The sequence below is a fragment of the Salmo trutta genome, chromosome 19 (assembly GCF_901001165.1).
Source record: "Salmo trutta chromosome 19, fSalTru1.1, whole genome shotgun sequence".
Classification (NCBI taxonomy): Eukaryota; Metazoa; Chordata; class Actinopteri; order Salmoniformes; family Salmonidae; genus Salmo; species Salmo trutta.
Genome location: NC_042975.1, coordinates 45,365,973 through 45,387,890, shown reverse-complemented (window position 1 = coordinate 45,387,890; position 21,918 = coordinate 45,365,973). Strand labels below are relative to the sequence as shown.

The following is a 21,918-nucleotide window of genomic DNA, read 5'->3' as shown; positions in this document are numbered from 1 at the left end:
GAAACAGCTTCTATCTCCAGGCCAAAAGACTGTTAAATAGTCACTACTAGCAGGTCTCCGCCCAGTTCCCTGCCCTGAACTTTAGTTACTGTTACTAGTCAGCTACCACCCGATACTCAACCCTGCACCTTACCGAGACTGGTGCCCTCAGAAAGTATTCACACCCCTTGATTTTTTTCATATTTTGTTGTGTTACAGCCTGAATTTAAAATTAAAAACTTGGTCACTGGCCTACACACAATAGTCCATAAGGTCAAAGTGGAATTATGTTTAAAAAAAAATATATATATATATATATATTAATAAAAAAGTATAACTGAAATGTCTTGAGTCAATAAGTATTCAACCCCTTCGTTATGGCAAGCCCAAATAAGTTCAGGAGTAAAAATGTGCTTAACAAGTCACATACAGTAATAAGTTGCATGTTTAATGTATTTTTTTTAATGACTAACTCATCTCTGTACCCCACACATACAATTATCTATAAGGTCCCTCAGTCGAGCAGTGAATTTTAAACACAGATTCAACGACAAAGACCAAGGAGGTTTTCCAATGCCTCGCAAAGAAGGGCCCCTATTGGTAGATGAAAAGCAGACATTGAATATCCCTTTGAGCACGGTGAAGTTATTAATTACTTTGGATGGTGTATCAATACACCTAGTCACTACAAAATTACAAGCGTCCTTCCTAACTCAGTTTCCGGAGAGGATAGAAACCAGTCAGGGATTTCAAGAGGCCAATGGTCACTTTAAAACAGTTAGAGAGTTGACTGGCTGTGATAGGAGAACTGAAGATGTAGTTACTGTTTTTAGTTACTCCACAATGGTAACCTAATTGACAGAGTGAAAAGAAAGAAGCCTGTACAGAATAAAAACATTCCATAACATGCATGCTGTTTGCAGTAAAACTGCAAAAAAATGTGGCAAAGCAATTCACTTTTTGTCCGGAACTCAAAGTGTTATGTTTGGGGCAAATCCAACACAACACATTACTAAGTACCACTCTCCATATTTTCAAGCATAGTGGTGACTGCATCATGTTATGGATATGCTTGTAATCGTTAGGGCCTGGGGACTTTTTCAGGATAAAAAATAAATGGAATGGAGTTAAGCACTGGCAAAATCCAAGAGGAAAACCTGACTTAAATCTACTTGAAAATCTATGGCAAGACCTGAAAATGGTTGTCTAGCTGTGATCAACAACAAATTTGACAGAGCTTGAAGAATTTTGAAAAGAATAAGGAGCAAATGTTGCACAATCCAGGTATGGAAAGCTCTTAGAGACCAGATCCAGAAAGACAGCTGTAATTGCTGCCAAAGATGCTTATACAAAGAATTGATTCGGGTGTGAATACTTATGTAAATTATATATTTCTGTATTTCATTTTCAAGAAATGTGCACAAATGTTTAAAAACATATTTTTCAATTTGTCATTATGGGGTATTGTGTGAAGATGGGTGAGAAATGTTTTTATTTAATCAATTTTGAACTGAGGCTGTAAGTCAAGGGGTGTGAATATTTTCAGAAGTCACTGTAAATCGTCATTGAACACTGGTCAATTTAAGAACATTTACATACTGTTTACCCACTTCATTTGTATATACAGTATTCTAGTCAAGGCTCATCCTATATAAAGTGCATTCGGAAAGTATTCAGACCCCTTTTCCACATTTTGTTACGTTACAGCCTTATTCTAAAATGTATTTTAAAAAATGTGTTCCTCATCAATCTACAAACAATACCCCATAATGACAAAGCAAAAAATATATTTTTTCAAATGTATAAAAAAATCTAAAACTGGAATATTACATTTCAATAGGTATTCAGACCCTTTACTCAGTACTTTGTTGAAGCACCTTTAGCAGTGATTACAGCCTCGAGTCTTCTTAGAAATGATGCTACAAGCTTGGCACACCTGTATTTGGGGAAATTCTCCCATTCTGCAGATCCTCTCAAGTTCTGTCAGGTTGAATGGAGAGCATTGTTGCAAAGCTATTTTCAGGTCTCTCCAGAGATATTCGATCGGGTTCAAGTCCGGGCTCTGGCTAGGCCACTCAAGGACATTCAGAGACTTGTCCCGAAGCGACTCCTGCATTGTCTTGGCTGTTTGCTTAGGGTCATTGTCCTGTTGGAAGGTGAACCTTCACCCTAGTCTGAGGTCCTGAGCGCTCTGGAGCAGGTTTTCATCAAGGATCTCTCTGTACTTTGCTCCATTCATCTTTCCCTCAATCCTAACTAGTCTCCCAGTCCCTGCCGCTGAAAAACATTCCTACAGCATGATGCTGCCACCACCATGCTTCACCTTAGGGATGGTGACAGGTTTCCTCCAGACGTGACGCGTGGCATTCAGGCCAAAGAGTTCAATCTTGGTTTCATCAGACCAGAGAATGTTCTGATGTTCTGGTCTGAGAGTCCTTTAAGTGCCTTTTGGCAAACTCCAAGTGGGCCATCATGTGCCTTTTACTGAGGAGTGGCTTCCGTCTGGCCACTCTACCATAAAGACCTGATTGGTGGAGTGCTGCAAATTGTCCTTCTGGAAGGTTCTCCCATCGCCACAGAGGAACTGGAGCTCTGTCAGAGTGACCATCGGGTTCTTGGTCACCTCCCTGATCAAAGCCCTTCTCCCCCGATTGCTCAGTTTGGCTGGGCGGCCGGCTCTAGGAAGAGTCTTGGTGGTTCCAAATTTCTTCCACTTAAGAATGATGGAGGCCACTGTGTTCTTGGTTACCTTCAATGCTGCAGACATTTTTTGGTACCCTTCCTCAGATCTGTGCCTCGACACAATCCTGTCTCGGAGCTCTACGGACAATTCCTTCGACCTCATGACTTGGTTTTTGCTCTGACATGCACTGTCAACTGTGGGACCTTATACAGACAGGTGTGTGCCTTTCCAAATCATGTCCAATCAATTGAATTTACCACAGGTGGACTCCAAGTTGTATAAACATCTCACGGATGATCAATGGAAACAGGATGCACCTGAGCTCAATTTAAAGTTTCATATCAAAGGGTCTGAATACTGTTTATTTGTAATACTTTTGCAAAGAATTCTAAAAAACGGGTTTTCGCTTTGTCATTATGGGGTGTTGTGTGTAGATTGATGAGGAAAAAAATGTATTCAATCAATTTTAGAACAAGGCTGTAACGTAACAAAATGTGGAAAAAGGGAAGGGGTCTGAATACTTTCCCAATGCACTGTAACTACTGCTGTACACACCTTTTCTATTCATATACTGTCCATAATGTCTACACACTGTACACCATCATATACATCTATATTTATATTCCACACTCTGAAATTGCTCGTTCTAATATTCATATCTTTCTTCATACCTTTCTTTTATTTTTTTGTGTGCGATTTGCGTGTATCATTTTCTATTGTTAGGTAGACCCTGCACTGTTGGAGCTAGAAACATAAGCATTTCTCTAGAACCCCGCAATAACATCTACAGAATATGTGTACGGGACCAATCAAATGTTATTGGAATTGATTTGTCACAGCGTAGAGATGATCATGAAATGCATGTGACGTATAATCAGCAACACCACAACCCGAATCAGTGATAATCTAATCCAGCCTAAATCTATACTAACCAGACAGTCCCACTGAGGGGCATTTGATACGAGCAGCATATACAGAGAACTAAAAAAAGAGAGACATCAAGTCCCCTGAGGCCATGTGGACAGGGAGCGTAGGACGATTCAACTGGGCCGATGATGTTTCGGTGACGTCATATTGCAAAGGTCCAAATCTGACATCGTAGACACTCTCAGTGATGTCATAATGATCTTTCCCTCAAGTAACTTAATACGGTTTGCGATCGTTTTCACGGTCCTTGACTCTACCCTCCTGCCTACAGGATCAAAAATAAGTCCAGGAAAAGGCTGAAGTCATATTATTCATGTCACAGTACACAAAAGAAATCCAACACACAGACTGACTGAGACACACTAGACAAACTGTGAACGTTGGTTACAGAAACATAGACAAATGTAAATGCATGTTTCCCAAGAGAATGCACGGAGAGAGAGAAGGACAGGAAAAGATGTAGAGTGATAGAAATAGACAACATTCTGTATAGATCAGAGAGGAAGAGCCTGGTATCCTTTCAACAATGAAAATATCATTGGGGTGTGTATACATGTGTGTGCTTGTGTCTGTGCATATGGGTCATTCTACAGAAGTGGTGCAAATTGGGGGTTCAAAGTTTTTTTTAACCTATTTCTCCCAAACGTCCAGCATAAGTCTTCCAACATATGTCATATAATACACACACACACATTTTGAATTGCATGTTTGACATTTTACCTGAATTGCTTACCACCCCACTAAATGTGTCACTACTGAAACTGTGACAAAGTCGCAATAAAGAGAGAATCATGCACAGTAGTGATCATTTTGATTAACCTATTACAGATTCATTTAATAAATTGGATTTGCATATCAAATTCACAAAATAGTAAAAACATGATTTTTAAACAGATTTTCAAAACCTTATAATTGAATGAAGATAAATATAATCTCTATTGTTCTCTGTAAAAGGTTCAGTGTTGACTGTATGAATCTGAAACTTGTTGATTGATTGAATGACTTATGCATATAATTAATTATGTTGTCAGATGTTTAAACACCTATCATTATTTTGGCAAAATAACAGGCGTTTCGGTGTCAATCATAAATAGAGGACTCTGTATGGGTACAACTCGTTTTAGTGTAGCTATTACCATTGAGGGCTTCCACTATATAAAGGTAGTCAACTATGTGGGGGTTCCTATGTGTTGGGAGTGATCAGCCAATGATCAGAGAGCTTTGTCTTCTTCAAATTGGGTTGCCTATGGTTTGGAACCAAGACCAAGATTTATACCAGGACATTGGTCCCAAGATCCAGATCCAGATGCAGTGAGTTGAGACCATGACAAGGTCAAGGCAATAGTCCATGGGCCCTTTCTTCAATTGTAAGACACTCAAGTAGAGTAAACTTGAGTACAGTACAGGACATTTACATTTTAGTCATTTAGCAGAAGCCCTTATCCAGAGCGACATACAGGAGCGATTTGTGTTAAGTGCCTTGCTCAAGGGCACATCGACATATTTTTTACCTAGTCGGCTCGGGGATTCGAACCAGCGACCTTTCCTTTACTGGCCCAATGCTCTTAACTGCTAGGTTACCTGCCTCACTCTATACAGTATAGTACAGTAGAGTAGAGCACAGTACAGTACAGAAGAGCACAGTATAGCACATTATATCACATCTATGGTTTGGTCAAATAGATGTCAATGTTTGGGCTGGTTGGAGCCCCCTCTGCTGGCTATGCATCTCAATTCTCTCCACTACCCACATGGTGGTCCTCTGTAGCTCAGTTGGTAGAGCATGGCGCATGCAACTTTAAAATGGAAATAGCCTCAATGGCGCTGCCTGCCCGTGCTGTCACAGACACCATAATAGCACAGATACAAAGATGAGTCCTCTATATATCTCTATGACGTCAATTGTTTCCATTGTGACTGTTTCATTTTGGACAACTTTGACTTATTTTCGACTTTAAATAATTCTCATAGCTAACATAGGCTGGGTATCTTTCATTTGGACAGATGTACATCCCAGCAAACACATATTTTTTTGTCCTAAAACCGTACTTAAAATATTTATTGATATTGTAGATTATTATTGATATTTGGTAGTGAACTTCTTAAAAATTAGGGTTGTCCCGACTAAAAAAATCTTCAACCAAGAGTATTTTTCCAGATACATATCCCATGTGTTTTAATCAAATCAACGATATGCACTGAGGTTGTCTGACTCGCTGCGCTGTGTTTAAAAAAAAGACAGCGAGTGACTGTGACGAGCACCCGTTGTCTCTCTCTCTCCTCTCTGCTGCAGTGACCACCACAGAACATCAACAGTATTTATCACGCTGTCCATGTTGCTGAACCTGCAACATAATTACAGCCATTTCTGACTGAAAAGTTCTGTTACCAAAATCCCTCATTTGTTTAGGAAAAACATTCCCTATTGCCTCAACCCTTGCTCTCTTTACGTGACACATATATGCATCACATGCATGTGACCAATAGGGCCTGACCATATCATAATCACATCAATAAATTGGATATAACAAACTCTGAACACCGTAACACGTGACAGCAAAATGGATGCAGAGGACATGACAAATAAACTCTCGAAACGGGGGAATGTTTACTGGTTGCCCAGGAGGTAAAGGGGAAGTCAGATGTGTGGAATAAATTTGACTAGTTGTTGAAAATACTGGAGATCAAGAAAAATAACGTAAGGGGCAAACACTGCGTACATATTATGTGTGCCAAACAGGTGCTGTTAGATGACAATATAATCTTTCTGACCATTTGGAACAATGTAAACAACACTAAATAAATTATAAGTGTAGCAGAGAGTCTGTATGTTTTTTTGTGAAGCCTTTATTAAAGCAACGACTGAAAACAGTTGCAATCATTTGCGAATAGAATTTCCAAAATGGAACAGTTTAGGCCTATTTATTAGTATACAAGGATACTATACAAAATCTACTAATGATAACGACATCACTTATTATTATAATGATGATCATAATAATAATTGTAATAATAACCATTTTTTTAAAGTGTAAAGCTTTTATTACAGCATAGCAGATTAAAAACAACCAAAGTTGTTAAATTGTTTATCCAAAATGTAGTGATTGAATGAGGCTTGTTGCTCATGGAATCAATAGGCTATTAAACAAACACTCATACAGGCAACACAAGCAGGATCTGTCATACTTCTGTAGATACACTACATGGCTAAAAGTATGTGGACACCTGCTCGTTGAACATCTCTTTCCAAAAATCATGGGCATTAATATGGAGTTGGTCCCCCCTTTGCTGCTAGAACAGCCTCCACTCTTCTGGGAAGGCTTGGGGGCTTGCTTCCATTCAGCCACAAGATAATAAGTGAGATTGGGCACTGATGTTGGTCGATTAGGCCTGGCTCGCAGTCTGCGTTCCAATTCAACCCAAAGGTGCTCGATGGGGTTGAGGTCAGGGCTCTGTGCAGGCCAGTCAAGTTCTTCCATACCAATCTCGACAAACAAGTCAGTTTGTATGGACCTCGCTTTGTGCACGGGGGCAGTGTGATGCTGAAACAGGAAAGGACATTCCCCAAACTGTTGCCACAAAGTTGAAAGCACAGACTACTCTAGAATGTCATTGTGTGTTGTAGCGTTAAGATTTCACCTCACTGGAACTAAGAGGCCTAACCCGAACCATGAAAAACTGCCCGAGTCCATTATTCCTCCTCCCCCAAACATTACAGTGGGCACTATGCATTGGTGCAGGTAGCATTCTCCTGGCATTAGCCAAACCCAGATTCATCTGTCGCACTGCCAGATGGTGAAGCGTGATTCATCACTCTAGAGTTCGCATTTCCACTGCTCCAGAGTCCAATGGCGGCGAGCTTTACACCACTCCAGCTGACACTTGGCATTGCGCATGGTGAGCTTCTTAGGCTTGTGTGCGGCTGCTCGGCCATGGAAACCCAAGCTCCCGACTAACTGTTCTTGTGCTGATGTTGCTTCCAGAGGCAGTTTGGAACTCGATCGTGAGTGTTACAACCGAGGACAGACCATTTTTACGCGCTACGTACTTCAGCACTTAGCGGTCACATTCTGTGAGCTTGTGTGGCCTACCACTTCGCGGCTGAGCCGTTGTTTCTCCTAGACGTTTCCACTTCACAATAACAGCACTTACATTTGACCGGGCCAGCTCTAGCGGGGCAGAGATTTGACAAACTGACTTGTTGGAAAGGTGGCATCCTATGACGGTGCCATGTTGAAAGCCTTATTGTGGCGCTCTAAACATGCGCATATTCCCATGGGAACATTGCTTGTGCAACTTGTTTTACAGGAATGGCATACATACAAGGCGAAAGCTTCAGTCTACCTATCCATTGATGTAAATATATCCCGTCTGATTCCCAGTTCATCCACTAGACAGCAGTAGGAGATCACATGACGTCTCTTGGACAACTGGGTAGTGAGTCACACTGGTCAAATTTCAAGCCTGACATCTTAAAAAGACCTTAGCAATCAGGGCTGTCAAGTTATGGAGTTATTTTTGTTGTTGAAATAAGACAAACTTCTTTTCCCATTCACTTGAACTATTGCACACGATAAGCTCGATCAACGGTGCATGTGGCAGATGCATGCAAGGTAATGTGGATGGAGAAGGAAATGCATTGCTTTACAATGACCGTCAGGGTGTACCCTTTCCAGGGATACTAAATGTTTGCACTTTTGGTGACTTGAACTACCTTGCATACTCTATGAACATAACCATAGTGCATGATTTCTGTATTTTATGGGGAGGGGTGTTGGGAGAGGGAGATTTTATGACAACGCCAGCAGTAAGATTTGAGTTCGATTTCCAAAAAGACAAGTACTGTAGCTTTCAAATGATATGTCACTTTCAATTTTTTTTAACAAAAAATGGGGGGGGAGTACCACCCAAAAATCGCCAGACCCGGTCCAAAACAATCACTCAGAGTTTAACAGGTACAATGATTTTGTACAATATTAATTAAACAATATATTTGTTATTGCCTTGGATTGATTTAGAACATATCATGATGTAATTAAATGTTCTAAGCTTGGAGACCTAACTGTTTATTTAAATAGTTTTTGTTGGGGGTGGGACTGAAATTTGCACCACTTCTGTAGAATCACCCATACACACCCATTAATGTGCTGTAGTATTAATGTACTGTAAGGTGACTGTGTTCACGTTTGTACTCATGTCAGTAGTGTCCTTTGGCTGCATGCCCATGAGCTTTACTGTAGCCTCTATATTCTCCTTGTCTTGGAGCTTAGCTCTCACAATCTCTCCCTAGCCACAGATCCGACCCCGCTTGCTTACAGTTGCACTAGGGTCGGACGGGCTTCCTGTGTAGATTAAGACAGGTATGTTTTCCTGAGCCAGATCTCGCACCGGCCCCCGCGATGTCTTAATCTACACAGGAAGCCTGTGCGGCCCTAGTGGAGCTGTAAGCAAGTGGGATGGATCTACGGGCTACATCTCTCCCAGAGCAGAGCGACGGAAGAGAGCAGAGAGGCAAACTGTCCGACATGGATGTGTTGTTGTATGACACACAGTTAGTTGATCCTGCTGGGTGAGATGAAGGCTATTTTTGTAAGTAACACCTTGTATGTGCGCCCAGTGTGACAGTAGTGTTTGTGTGTGGGTGGTACCATGCATTGAGGGATGTGTCCGCTTGTGATTGTCTGTGTGTCCTTCTTTAAAGGGGAGATGTATGTGTGTAGTGTGTAGTTATAGAAATGTGTGTGTGTCCTACCTTGATAGGGGAGATGTGTGTGTGTGGCGTGTAGCCATGCATTGCCTCCATGGCGGCGAGGTTCTTGTCACTCATGTGAAGCATTTCAGCGCTTTTCCCTTGACCCAGATGGGCTGGACTGTGCTCCAAGGGGGGCGTCTCCTCATCCTGGTACCGGTACTTCTACAGAGGGATAGAGAGAGGACGAGAGAGAAGGTGAGAGAGACGTGGGGGAGGAAGAGAGAGAAGGAGAGAGAGACGTGGGTTAGGAAGAGAGAGAAGGAGAGAGAGACGTGGGTTAGGAAGAGAGAGAAGGAGAGAGAGACGTGGGGGAGGAAGAGAGAGAAGGAGAGAGAGACGTGGGGGAGGAAGAGAGAGAAGGAGAGAGAGACGTGGGGGAGGAAGAGAGAGAAGGAGAGAGAGACGTGGGGGAGGAAGAGAGAGAAGGAGAGAGAGACGTGGGGGAGGAAGAGAGAGAAGGAGAGAGAGACGTGGGGGAGGAAGAGAGAGAAGGAGAGAGAGAGACGTGGGGGAGGAAGAGAGAGAAGGGAGAGAGAGACGTGGGGGAGGAAGAGAGAGAAGGAGAGAGAGAGACGTGGGGGAGGAAGAGAGAGAAGGAGAGAGAGACGTGGGGGAGGAAGAGAGAGAAGGAGAGAGAGACGTGGGGGAGGAAGAGAGAGAAGGTGAGAGAGACGGGGGGAGGAAGAGAGAGAAGGAGAGAGAGAGACGTGGGGAGGAAGAGAGAGAAGGAGAGAGAGACGTGGGGGAGGGAGAGAGAGACGTGGGGGAGGAAGAGAGAGAAGGAGAGAGAGACGTGGGGGAGGAAGAGAGAGAAGGAGAGAGAGACGTGGGGGAGGAAGAGAGAGAAGGAGAGAGAGACGTGGGGAGGAAGAGAGAGAAGGAGAGAGAGACGTGGGGAGGAGAGAGAGAAGAGAGGGGGGTTAATGCTATTAGGTATCACATATCAGGGGTAGATCGTGTTAATAACAGTTATCATTTCAATGCAGACACTGTGCCTGTGGGACAAAACAGAGCCGACATCTCAGCAAAATGTAACTCATATCCATGTCAACTTTCTGTGCTTCTGTGGTTGTTACACTTTTAATGCACCAACCAAGAAAGAGCCTTAGCGATGTGTTTTTAACTCTGTCCCCTAAAGGAGGCCGGGCGGCTCCGACGTGGTTCCATTTATGCACAAAAATAACAAAAACTGTTGTAGCAAACCCACAAGTGCATCTGAAGGCTGTTTCTGGACAGAAAATGGGGCCCTAAATGGGGCCCTAAACGGGGCCACTGTGAAGTAAATCTAAGACCATTATCTTCCACCACCAAATGGAGCAACACCACAGCAGCACATGACGCCTACCTACCCAGCAAGATAACACTCTGTTACTAACCAATAACCATAGCTCCTACCCTACTGATCTCCAACACCTGGGCAACCTTCCAACAACTAGCCCACTGCGCTAGCCACACACTGTAGCCTACACTCAGGTAATGACACAGAGAGCTGCAAATGTGCACGCGATGTTTTAACACAAACACAGCCCAAGAAGGCATCATAAAACAAATCTGCAGGAGCGACCTAAGGGTTATTGTTTATGTTTGTATAACCAGCCCACAGCTAACCCCTGACTAGCCCAACTCCCTGGCTGTGTACACTTACACTACAGTCTGCCGTACTGCCGTCAGATGAGCCTCCACCTATCCTCTCAGAACCTAGAAGATTCGAGGGGTTAACTGAGTGTCCCCTGCCTTTCCTGGTGGCCTGAGATTGAGTGTGGTATTAGGATTGGTGTCACGGTGCTACCATCCCCTCTGCTCTTTTTGGAAGCAGCCAGACGGGTCGGCGAGGGAGGTGCACTGAGGAGAGGACTGGTCTCAGATCAGCTGCCTAGCAACCGGAGCAGAGCAGAGAGTGCGTTGCCGTGCCAGAGCAGGGGGCAGTCAGCACTGCTGCTGGATCACATTACACTGAGACAGCAAGACCACAACACACACAGGGAGAGAGAGTGGGAGAGAGATGAGAGGAAGAGAGATGGGGAGAGATGGGTAGGGGGATAAGGGGGAGAGAGTTTCATAGAGGGAAGAGGAGATATGAGAAAGAGAGGGGGAGGGGGTTTGAGAGAGGGAAGCGGAGAAATGAGAAAGAGAGGGGGAGGGGGTTTGTGAGAGGGAAGCGGAGAAATGAGAAAGAGAGGGGGAGGGGGTTTGTGAGAGGGAAGGGGAGAAATGAGAAAGAGGGGGGGGGGGGGTTTGTGAGAGGGAAGGGGAGAAAGGAGAAAGAGAGGGGGAGGGGGTTTGTGAGAGGGAAGGGAGAAATGAGAAAGAGAGGGGGAGGGGGTTTGTGAGAGGGAAGGGGAGAAATGAGAAAGAGAGGGGGAGGGGGTTTGTGAGAGGGAAGGGGAGAAATGAGAAAGAGAGGGGGAGGGGGTTTGTGAGAGGGAAGGGGAGAAATGAGAAAGAGAGGGGGAGGGGGTTTGTGAGAGGGAAGGGGAGAAATGAGAAAGAGAGGGGGCGGGGGTTTGAGAGAGGAATGATGAGAAATGGGAGAGGGTCAAGATAGAGGGGGAAAGGGAGAGCAAGGACAAAGGTGGGAGTGGTGGAGGAGAGAGCAAGGAGGAGTGAGGTGATGACAATGTGTTTCAAGACTCCTCCAACAACAGATGCTAACAGAGACAAAGAGAAATGCGGAGAGTAAAAATGTAAGAAAACATTCCTTCTTTTTTTATCAGAGGAGAGGAGGTAGACAAGAAAATCGATCTACTTTGGATGTAACAACGTATGTTACTGTCACGCCCTGATCTGTTACACCTGTCCTTGTTATTGTCTCCACCCCCTCCAAGTGTCGCTGATTTTCCCCAGTGTATTTATCCCTGTGTTTCCTGTCTCTCTGTACCAGTTCGTCTTGTAAGTTTTTCTAAGTCAACTAGCGGTTTTTCCCGTTCTCCTGCTTTTTGCTATTCTCCTTTTTCTAGTCCTCCCGGTTTTGACCCTTGCCTGTTTCTGGACTCTGTACCCGCCTGCCTGACCATTCTGCCTGCCTTGACCACAAGCCTGTCTGCCACTCTGTACCTCCTGGACTCTGATCTAGTTTTGACCTTTTTGCCTGTCCACGACCATTCTCTTGCCTACCCCTTTAGATGAATAAACCTTGTAAGACTCCAACCATCTGCCTCCTGTGTCTGAATCTGGCTCTCGCCTTGTGTCACGATAGTTCCGGCAACATGCACTGCTAGTTAGATGTAACGTAATTGTATACCAATGAATGCTTACTCTTAACTTAAGATAATGGAAGATAATTCAATCAATTAAATCTCTCATGTGTGGTCTTAAGGGACAGTGTGTCCAGGACAGCTGCTACGCAGGCCGAGATAGAAGATAGCCTACACACGACACAGCAGCTCTCAGCTCAATCACTACCGGTCATCTCCATAAAGAGATTACACAGACAAAACATCAAGACAAAAAAGACCTTTGGAATCATTTGGGGTTATTAAGAGAATGTGAACCATATGTTCTAGTGTATGTGGCTTTACATAAGTCCCGGGCTTCACTCCATTTGTTCCACTGACCTTTTGGCATCTCTAGTTTTAGTTGTCCACTCATTGGCTGGGATTCAACCCAGCAAGTCTACACAGTAATGTGCTTGTGCAAGAGTAACGCCAAGCCAGCCAGCGGGAATGATAGAAAAGACCAGGGAGAGAGGGAAGGAGAGAAGAGGTGGGGGGGGGGGGGTGAAGGAAAGAAGAGTGGGGAAAGAGAAGGAAGGAGAGAACAGAAGAGAGGAGAGTGGGGAAAGAGAGGGAAGGAGAGAACAGAAGAGAGGAGAGTGGGGAAAGAGAAGGAAGGAGAGAACAGAAGAGAGGAGAGTGGGGAAAGAGAAGGAAGGAGAGAACAGAAGAGAGGAGAGTGGGGAAAGAGAGGGAAGGAGAGAACAGAAGAGAGGAGAGTGGGGAAAGAGAAGGAAGGAGAGAACAGAAGAGAGGAGAGTGGGGAAAGAGAGGGAAGGAGAGAACAGAGGAGAGGAGAGTGGGGAAAGAGAGGGAAGGAGAGAACAGAAGAGAGGGGGGAAAGAGAGGGAAAGAGAGAACAGAAGAGAGGAGAGTGGGGAAAGAGAGGGAAGGAGAGAACAGAAGAGAGGAGAGTGGGGAAAGAGAGGGAAGGAGAGAACAGAAGAGAGGAGAGTGGGGAAAGAGAGGGAAGGAGAGAACAGAAGAGAGGAGAGTGGGGAAAGAGAGGGAAGGAGAGAGCAGAAGAGAGGGGGGAAAGAGAGGGAAGGAGAGAAGAGAGGAGAGAGCGGGAAGAGAGGGAAGGAGAGAAGAGAGGAGAGAGGGGGAAGAGAGGGAAGGAGAGAACAGAAGAGAGGAGAGTGGGGAAAGAGAGGGAAGGAGAGAACAGAAGAGAGGAGAGTGGGGAAAGAGAGGGAAGGAGAGAGCAGAAGAGAGGAGAGTGGGGAAAGAGAGGGAAGGAGAGAACAGAAGAGAGGAGAGTGGGGAAAGAGAGGGAAGGAGAGAACAGAAGAGAGGAGAGTGGGGAAAGAGAGGGAAGGAGAGAACAGAAGAGAGGAGAGTGGGGAAAGAGAGGGAAGGAGAGAGCAGAAGAGAGGGGGGAAAGAGAGGGAAGGAGAGAACAGAAGAGAGGAGAGTGGGGAAAGAGAGGGAAGGAGAGAACAGAAGAGAGGAGAGTGGGGAAAGAGAGGGAAGGAGAGAACAGAAGAGAGGAGAGTGGGGAAAGAGAGGGAAGGAGAGAAGAGAGGAGAGGAGAGTGGGGAAAGAGAGGGAAGGAGAGAGCAGAAGAGAGGGGGGAAAGAGAGGGAAGGAGAGAAGAGAGGAGAGAGGGGAAGAGAGGGAAGGAGAGAAGAGAGGAGAGAGGGGGAAGAGAGGGAAGGAGAGAACAGAAGAGAGGAGAGTGGGGAAAGAGAGGGAAGGAGAGAGCAGAAGAGAGGGGGGAAAGAGAGGGAAGGAGAGAAGAGAGGAGAGAGGGGGAAGAGAGGGAAGATAGTCAATTCAATACCCTCTCTTTACTATCACACAGTTACTCTGCTGAATATGCCAGCCATTCCCAGCTCCAGTGCATGATGGTAGATACAGTAGATCATTCAGAGTGGAAGAGGTCCAGTACTGAATCCAACAGAAGACAACACAAGCGGCAGAATAAATGGGTCAGCTTGATCTAGGGGAAAGTGTGTTAGTGAAACTACTAAGCCAGCTAGCTGTCTGAAGTGCAACACCCCCAGAATAGAACTCTCTGAATAAACTGAACACTTACAAGACAACACCGATTTACATTCCTACACAGAACTGCAGGACCTGAGTCATATGACTCATGGCCATCTGAGTCTTTGTGGGGGCAGGCAGGTGAGGAGTATTACAGGCTTATTGATTGTGTTATTGGCTGGTTGGCAGTGAGTGACAGCGGGTCCTTGGGTTCCTGTGAATAGCCAGTGACCAGGGCAGTGTTCCGGTAGAGAGCTCATGAGTAAATTCCCCGGGTGTGCTGAGCATTGATCTCCACGTTGGGTCGAAACAGTCTTTAACCATTCACGACTGGGAGAGTTAGCCTCAACTTGAACTGCTATCCTCAAAGACCTCCCCCATCCCTCTCAACCAGAACAGCAACTCAAACCAGGTCACGCTAAACACAGCTTTCAGGTTTTTGATGATGGGTCTAGGAAAAACAAACATCTCTTAACATGCTCCGCTGACTTCATTTTAGAAAGTCAAATATTTACACATACCACCAATAGGAGTAATGAACCGCAGCAAAGTGGACGACAGAACTTCCTCAATCGCTCTCTTCCACGTGAAAACCAGAGGTTTGAACGATAGTGGAGGGACTAGCATTATCGTGACTGCCAGGTAGTGAGGTGAGCGTGCGTCACCGAGGTTCATTCTGGACATCATCACCGTGGAGATCACCGTAGGAGTTGAGCAGTATAGAGAAAGTATTGGAACATAACACACACACAGTGGAACAATAGCCTGGTCAAGTAGTACCCAGGAAGTAGGCTGGAAATTGACCTATTTCCAGCATGTGAAACAGGAAGAACAATAAATCATGCTAAGACTGAAACCAAGAGCTGGCTAACTATCTCTCCTTTTATGTAAAATCTCTGTCTCTGAGTAAGTGCACGTCAGTACTTCCATTTTGATTTTCAATACACTTCAAATGATTGGTACGCTCCAACAATTCTCACCGGTGCCTCATGTTCACATGGTGATCTGAGTAGAAGGGGAGGAGGGGACATATTGCTATTTGCAGTGGCTTTGGAGTGGAGTCTGTTTGAGTGTGGGTGTGGACCAGGATGGTGTTGAGGGTGGGAGGGAAGGTGGGCAGTAGGGTCTGGTGCTGAAGGGAGGTGAGAGGAGGCGAAGTGGAGGTGCTTCCTGGGTCTCATGAGGGAACCCAAGGTCCTGTACACGTCAGAGACAGCCCCGTCAATCGGTGGGCCAGAGAGAAACCCACTTTCACACAGAGCACCGTGGCCAGATCAAGGAGGGAGTCCTAGGCACCTTGCTAGTGGACACAGCATGGCCATTTGGCAGAGTCACAGAAGAAATGGTTGGCTAGATACAGCTAACAGACTGGGAGGAAAACAGGCAGAAGACCCATTCCATGCCATGTGGAAGGAGACAGAGCAAGCTGTCAGGCCGGAAACACCTGAATATGGGAGGGGGGGGGGGGGTGAATGGGTATGTGAGGCAATCAAACCTACAGATAAGGCCATATGACAACCCCAATCTTATTAGTAAGTGTCTTTGAAAGCATTATAGAAACCACTAAAGGAGCAGTGAAGTCAAAAACGTGATTTTCCTGTGTTTGACATATATATTTCCACACTGCGAGGTTGTTATAACTCTGTGAAATAATGAAAACGATGACGCCATTTTAGTGTAAGAGTTGTTTGAAAATACTTTTGGTGGGATGAAGTTTTGGCTTTAGTATAAGTTAATAGACCAATAACAAAGAGAGTTTCAAACCTCTCTGCCAATGACAGCTACTTTTCAGGTTACATATCCCTCCCATTAGGCTCATTCAACTAGGCCCCTCACTCAGACAGTTCTAGCACAATTCCTGCTTGAGAAACTGCTCTTTGTTTTCACCATTTTAACTGAAGAAAAAAAAACAACAGGAAGGTACTTGTCACCCAGAAATTATTTGATATTGAGATCAAAGCAGCTGCATTGGGCCTTTAACTTATAAACACAGGCTGTGGTTGCCCCACTGGAAACACACACGCCCAGCCCGCCACTGGGAGACAAATTTACTGGTTCCACAGACGTTCTAAAGACCTTTTCAATGAACTCACTCCAAAAGACCTTTTGTCTACCAAGGATGGTGGCATGAATACAGTCAATATAGACACAGTCTGGTCTCCATGACAGTGATTGAATTAGCAGTGGCACCATTCCTTACACTAGCGATTCACAATAGACATCGCCCCTACCAATTAGCATCCTATATGGACTGATGGGTGTCATCAAAGTGAACGCCCTTAGCGATTTATCCCAAGGTCACAAACAACTCTCTCAGATTACAAGAACAACAAGCTATATCTGTATCTCTTTGTTGGGAAGCAAAACACCAAGCTCATGACCACACAGCTGGATGGTAAAAGCAGAACAATGCTCTCGCTGGTTTACACCCTGCCCGTTGTCCCGAACAGCACAACTGTGAAGTACAATGTGAGTTGTTCATGTCTTTATAAGACAATCAAACGGTACCAACTACGTAACATGCATGGTTGGCTCAGATAGGCTATGCCGGTCGATATTCCATGTAAATGGCCTATGGAAATGAAGCATCTAAATGTCGGCATGCAAACACGCTTGACCACGGTGTTGATCTGAACATACCGTACTGTATTATGAGGCGTGAATAATCCATATGCGCAGGCCTGGAACACCAGGAAACACATGTAACACATATTGCCAGCAGATGGTCACATTTCAAAACCCCAGATAATCGGCGATGGAAATCATAATGGGGAAAGTGAAAACACAACAGTCACCTATAAATGTAAGGTAGTGGGGTTATCTTTGGGGAAATGATCACAATGCTCAGTCAGCAATTTCATTGTGTCAACAGAATGGTTTAGGCTTGTATAGCACTTGGAACACAAACTAGGAACATGCTTACGCACAAATACACACACCGACACACGCGCGCGCACTATGGTATCTCATTCATCTTTTTTTAAAGTCGGCTCATCATCTCCTCGCGTTCTCCTCTCCGTCGACGTAATAGCGTCGCTACAACAACTGTTACACCGAACCTGCTCCAAGCTTACCTTGCAACCGAACATGAGGGAGAGAGTCCGGTTGCTGCAGATGACCTTACACTGACACATCACCGGAGAGGGGCACTTTAGATTCCTACCGGGCGGAGACATCAGCTCAACACCCATACACTGGACTACACCCGTCGACCGCCGGAGCCGCGATGCTGGAGAAGAGGGAGGGTCGAAGAGCGGTAGTCGAGGCAGGTGACTAGGCTGTGCACGGTTGGTAGGCTACCCGAAGACGTGCTAGGCTACCCAACGTTGAAATCCGATGTTCAACTCAGAAATAACTTTACGTTCACGAACATGAATTGTGGATTGCAGCTTGGACTCTGGGCAGATGTTAAGGTTGAAATGCAGTTGTTCCCTCATGTTCCTCCTGTTCAAGTGTTACAAGAACACCATCATTCAGGATTTGCACAAGTCTTCATCCACATCGGCCTCTCTCTCTCTCTATCCCCCCCCCCCCCCCCTCTCTCTCTCTCTCTCTCTCTCTCTATCCCCCCCTCTCTCTCCCTCTCTCTCTCCCTCTCTCTCCACCGTAAGGTTTGGATTTCATGCGCAATTCTAATTGGAACATATAGGGTCTGCATCTGTGAAGCAAGACAAAATCAGTTATGCTATAGGCTCCCACGCGGACATAGGCTATCGATTATAACACATCATGCACGACTGATATTAGACGGTATAGGTTACTTTGATCAAAACATGCACACAAGCGAATACAGTAAATTATTTACTATCATGAGCTGACGTTTCCACATCATAGTCTCCTCACACTGTCTGCTGCTCACGCTCACACCAACTCTGCAGCGATCATACAATGTCTATTGTGCCTATGGTGTGCTAATGGCGCCCCCCCCGTGGACCAATGGAAAAGTGTCTGCAAGGAACTGTCCATGGTCCTGAAATGCGAATAAAGCTTCAACACAGCAGTGGCCAGCAACACGCTCCTTTCAGCGTGCAAATGCTGTCACACCTGTAGGCCTATGTCAGCATGAGGTGGTATGTTAGCACTGAAAGACCCGTCTTAAAACAATCTAAAGTAGACGCTTATGATCAAACCCACAGAGACACACACACAAGGTCATCCAAGGTCTTAGTATCATTGTATGGCAGAGCCTCCATATTCAATGCTCTTTAGAAAGCACTTAGCAGAGGCCTAGCTAAAACACATAGGAAAGACTATAGGCTCTACCTCTTCCGGTAAATAATTATTGTTCAGATTAGGCCTAATATGCCCCCATCCGCTCACTCTCTCTCTCTCTCCCCTCTCTTTCTCTCTCACTCTCTCACTCACTCACTCACTCACTCACTCACTCACTCTCACTCTCTCTCTCCCTCTCTCTCTCACTCTCTCTCTCTCTCTCCCCCCTCTCTCTCTCTCACTCTCTCTCTCTCCCCCCCCTCTCTCTCTCTCTCTCTCTCTCTCTCTCTCTCTCTCACTCACTCACTCACTCACACACGTAGCACTAAACTGATCGGAATCAAACGGTTCAAGTGGTCGGTGCTGGCTGACTGCGTCCACAAGGTGGAGCGAGAGAAGCAGGTGGACTAAATATTGTGCATTCATCTCAGGACCGACTGCGGCGCGGGGCTCCACGCTCTCGAATGACGTCAATGTTAAATGGAACAGATGCAACCGTTCGAGAGGTACAGGGTGTGCAAAGATAAAATACCCTTTTCATGTCATTCCAAAAACCTTGTCTCCCCCCTGTAATAAGATTCAGTCAAGTAAAGTGTGACGAACGATAACATTTGTATGCGTGGGCTGTCATTATTCCAAAAGAAGTTCAACATTTCCAGTTTCTGTGAAATATCCTGGATTTAGTTTTGCCTGCTGCCGATCCAGAGAGACCACAGTGGTTCATAAACTAACACATCAATTGTGTACACAACAAAGTTACTCCATGGGGCTCTTTATCCGATCAATACCAAAACACTTAGATCTGAGCGATCTCAATGTCTGAAACAAGAAAGCTCACTGTTTCATAAAACATTAAAACCACGTTATTATTTGCCCACAAATAATAGAATGGAACAAAGCAGCAAGTAGAAAAGAAAAACAAGTAGAAAAACCAAATAAGTGTATAGATATATGTGTGTGTATATATATATATATATGCATGTATGTGTGTGTGAGAGAGAGACACAGAGAGCGAGAGAACATGTTGGTGGTTCTATCTGTTTCTGCATTATCCGTTATTATGTGTAGATGACGAAGCATGCTGTGCTTTGTAGCCTCACAACGCGGTTTCCATGGATATTTTGCTCTGAAATAGAGCTTCGACCTTGGTTGCGGTGTACCAAACATTGTGGAGGCAGTACTTTGATAAAATACTCAGATATACCCAAACAAACACATGGGGACAAACAAGGTAACGATTACATTGATAGATGCATACTACCACAAACTATTAGTCACAACAACCCAAAGGAAATAATCGCTAATTGTTTAAGAAACATTCAAGAGAACATATACATTATCCATATTAGAGGAAACTGGAGTCCTTCCAAACAGTGTTATGCAAAACGCTAATAGCCCGTTTAAAGCGGCTCTGGATAATGGTGTTGGTTATGGACATATACCATGATGTAGTCAATGTCTGGTGTCTTATAAGGCTAGCCACAGACAGTGTGGCCCCTAGCTGCCACGGGCCCAGCAGCCTATACGTGGGGCTGGCCTGCCCCTCGGTGGGCTCTGGCAGTACTGCTTCCTAGCTGTCGCATCACGTGGGATTCTGCTTGGATATATGATCAATAATGCCCGTTTTGAAACGTTTTTCTGGATCTTAAAAAGGTTTCTGTTTAGTCATCAACACCCCCCCATTTTCTGAAATAGAACTCGCAAAACCACTCAACTACTATCCACAGCTGCGACATTGAGAGTTGGCGTTGTGTAATAGTGTTTCACATCTCACTGCTGCGTTGTGTATCAGTGATTTTTGTATCCCAGCAGTGCATTGTGTAGTGGTGAACTTCACATCACAGCGCTGCACTGCATTGGGTGAACAAGCACACAGAAGAGAGAGGAAACCCCACAAGAGCCAGATCGTTTCCATGACAACATCTGCAGGGGGCGGGATTCCCCATCGAATAGTCCATTGGCTAGCTGCCTGATGGTCAGGTCGTCATGTTCCTCTAAAGGATGGCTGCACACATCCTCATGAACTCTGCTATACAGCCCCCTACAGTGTACAGTCATGAACTCTCCTATACAGCCTCCTACAGTGTACAGTCATGAACTCTCCTATACAGCCTCCTACAGTGTACAGTCATGAACTCTGCTATACAGCCTCCTACAGTGTACAGTCATGAACTCTCCTATACAGCCTCCTACAGTGTACAGTCAGTCCTCATGAACTCTCCAATGCAGCCTCCTACAGTGTACAGTCATGAACTCTCCTATACAGCCTCCTACAGTGTACAGTCAGTCCTCATGAACTCTCCTATACAGCCTCCTACAGTGTACAGTCAGTCCCCATGAACTCTGCTATACAGCCTCCTACAGTGTACAGTCATGAACTCTCCTATACAACCTCCTACAGTGTACAGTCATGAACTCTCCTATGCATCCTCCTACAGTGTACAGTCAGTCCTCATGAACTCTCCTATACAGCCTCCTGCAGTGTACAGTCAGTCCTCATGAACTCTGCTATACAGCCTCCTACAGTGTACAGTCATGAACTCTGCTATACAGCCTCCTACAGTGTACAGTCATGAACTCTCCTATACAGCCTCCTGCAGTGTACAGTCAGTCCTCATGAACTCTCCTATACAGCCTGCTGCAGTGAACAGTCAGTCCTCATGAACTCTCCAATACAGCCTCCTACAGTGTACAGTCATGAACTCTCCTATACAGCCTCCTGCAGTGTACAGTCAGTCCTCATGAACTCTCCTATACAGCCTCCTGCAGTGAACAGTCAGTCCTCATGAACTCTCCTATACATCCTCCTGCAGTGTACAGTCATGAACTCTCCTATACAGCCTCCTGCATAGTATAGTATAGGTCTCCTTCCTCCTGCGACACTGGCTATCACTGGATTCCACCACACTGGCCTTGACTGATACAGTCTCCTTTCTCTCATGATTTGATGTGACTTAGGTTTGATTATAACACCGGGGATACGTTGTTATTGTAGTTAAGTGACAAAAGCCTAATTGTGGGTTACAGTCACTCCTGACCCATAGACTACAAAACAAAAAACTGATTCATTAATGAACCAATTCAGGAATTTGGGTGAATTCTACCTTTATTGGTAGGGCTGGTTAAAGGTCATCTAAACTATTGTAACATTGTTCCAAGCAGGGAAG

The 21,918-nt window shown here is 45.1% G+C and overlaps 1 protein-coding gene across 6 annotated transcripts in view; it reads right to left on the bottom strand.

Moving 5' to 3' along the window:
• dlg4a (discs, large homolog 4a (Drosophila)) overlaps nucleotides 1–21,918 on the bottom strand; it is a 92,284-nt gene that overhangs the window by 44,946 nt on the left and 25,420 nt on the right. For 3 of the 6 annotated variants that reach the window (XM_029701261.1, XM_029701259.1, XM_029701257.1), the window contains exon 2: nucleotides 9,342–9,503. In XM_029701261.1, coding sequence (XP_029557121.1) covers nucleotides 9,342–9,503 — 162 coding nt within the window. Of the gene's footprint in view, nucleotides 1–9,341; nucleotides 9,504–17,613; nucleotides 18,024–18,344; nucleotides 18,500–21,918 lie in introns of those variants that run through there. The other 3 variants (XM_029701255.1, XM_029701256.1, XM_029701260.1) reach the window with 2 other exon arrangements.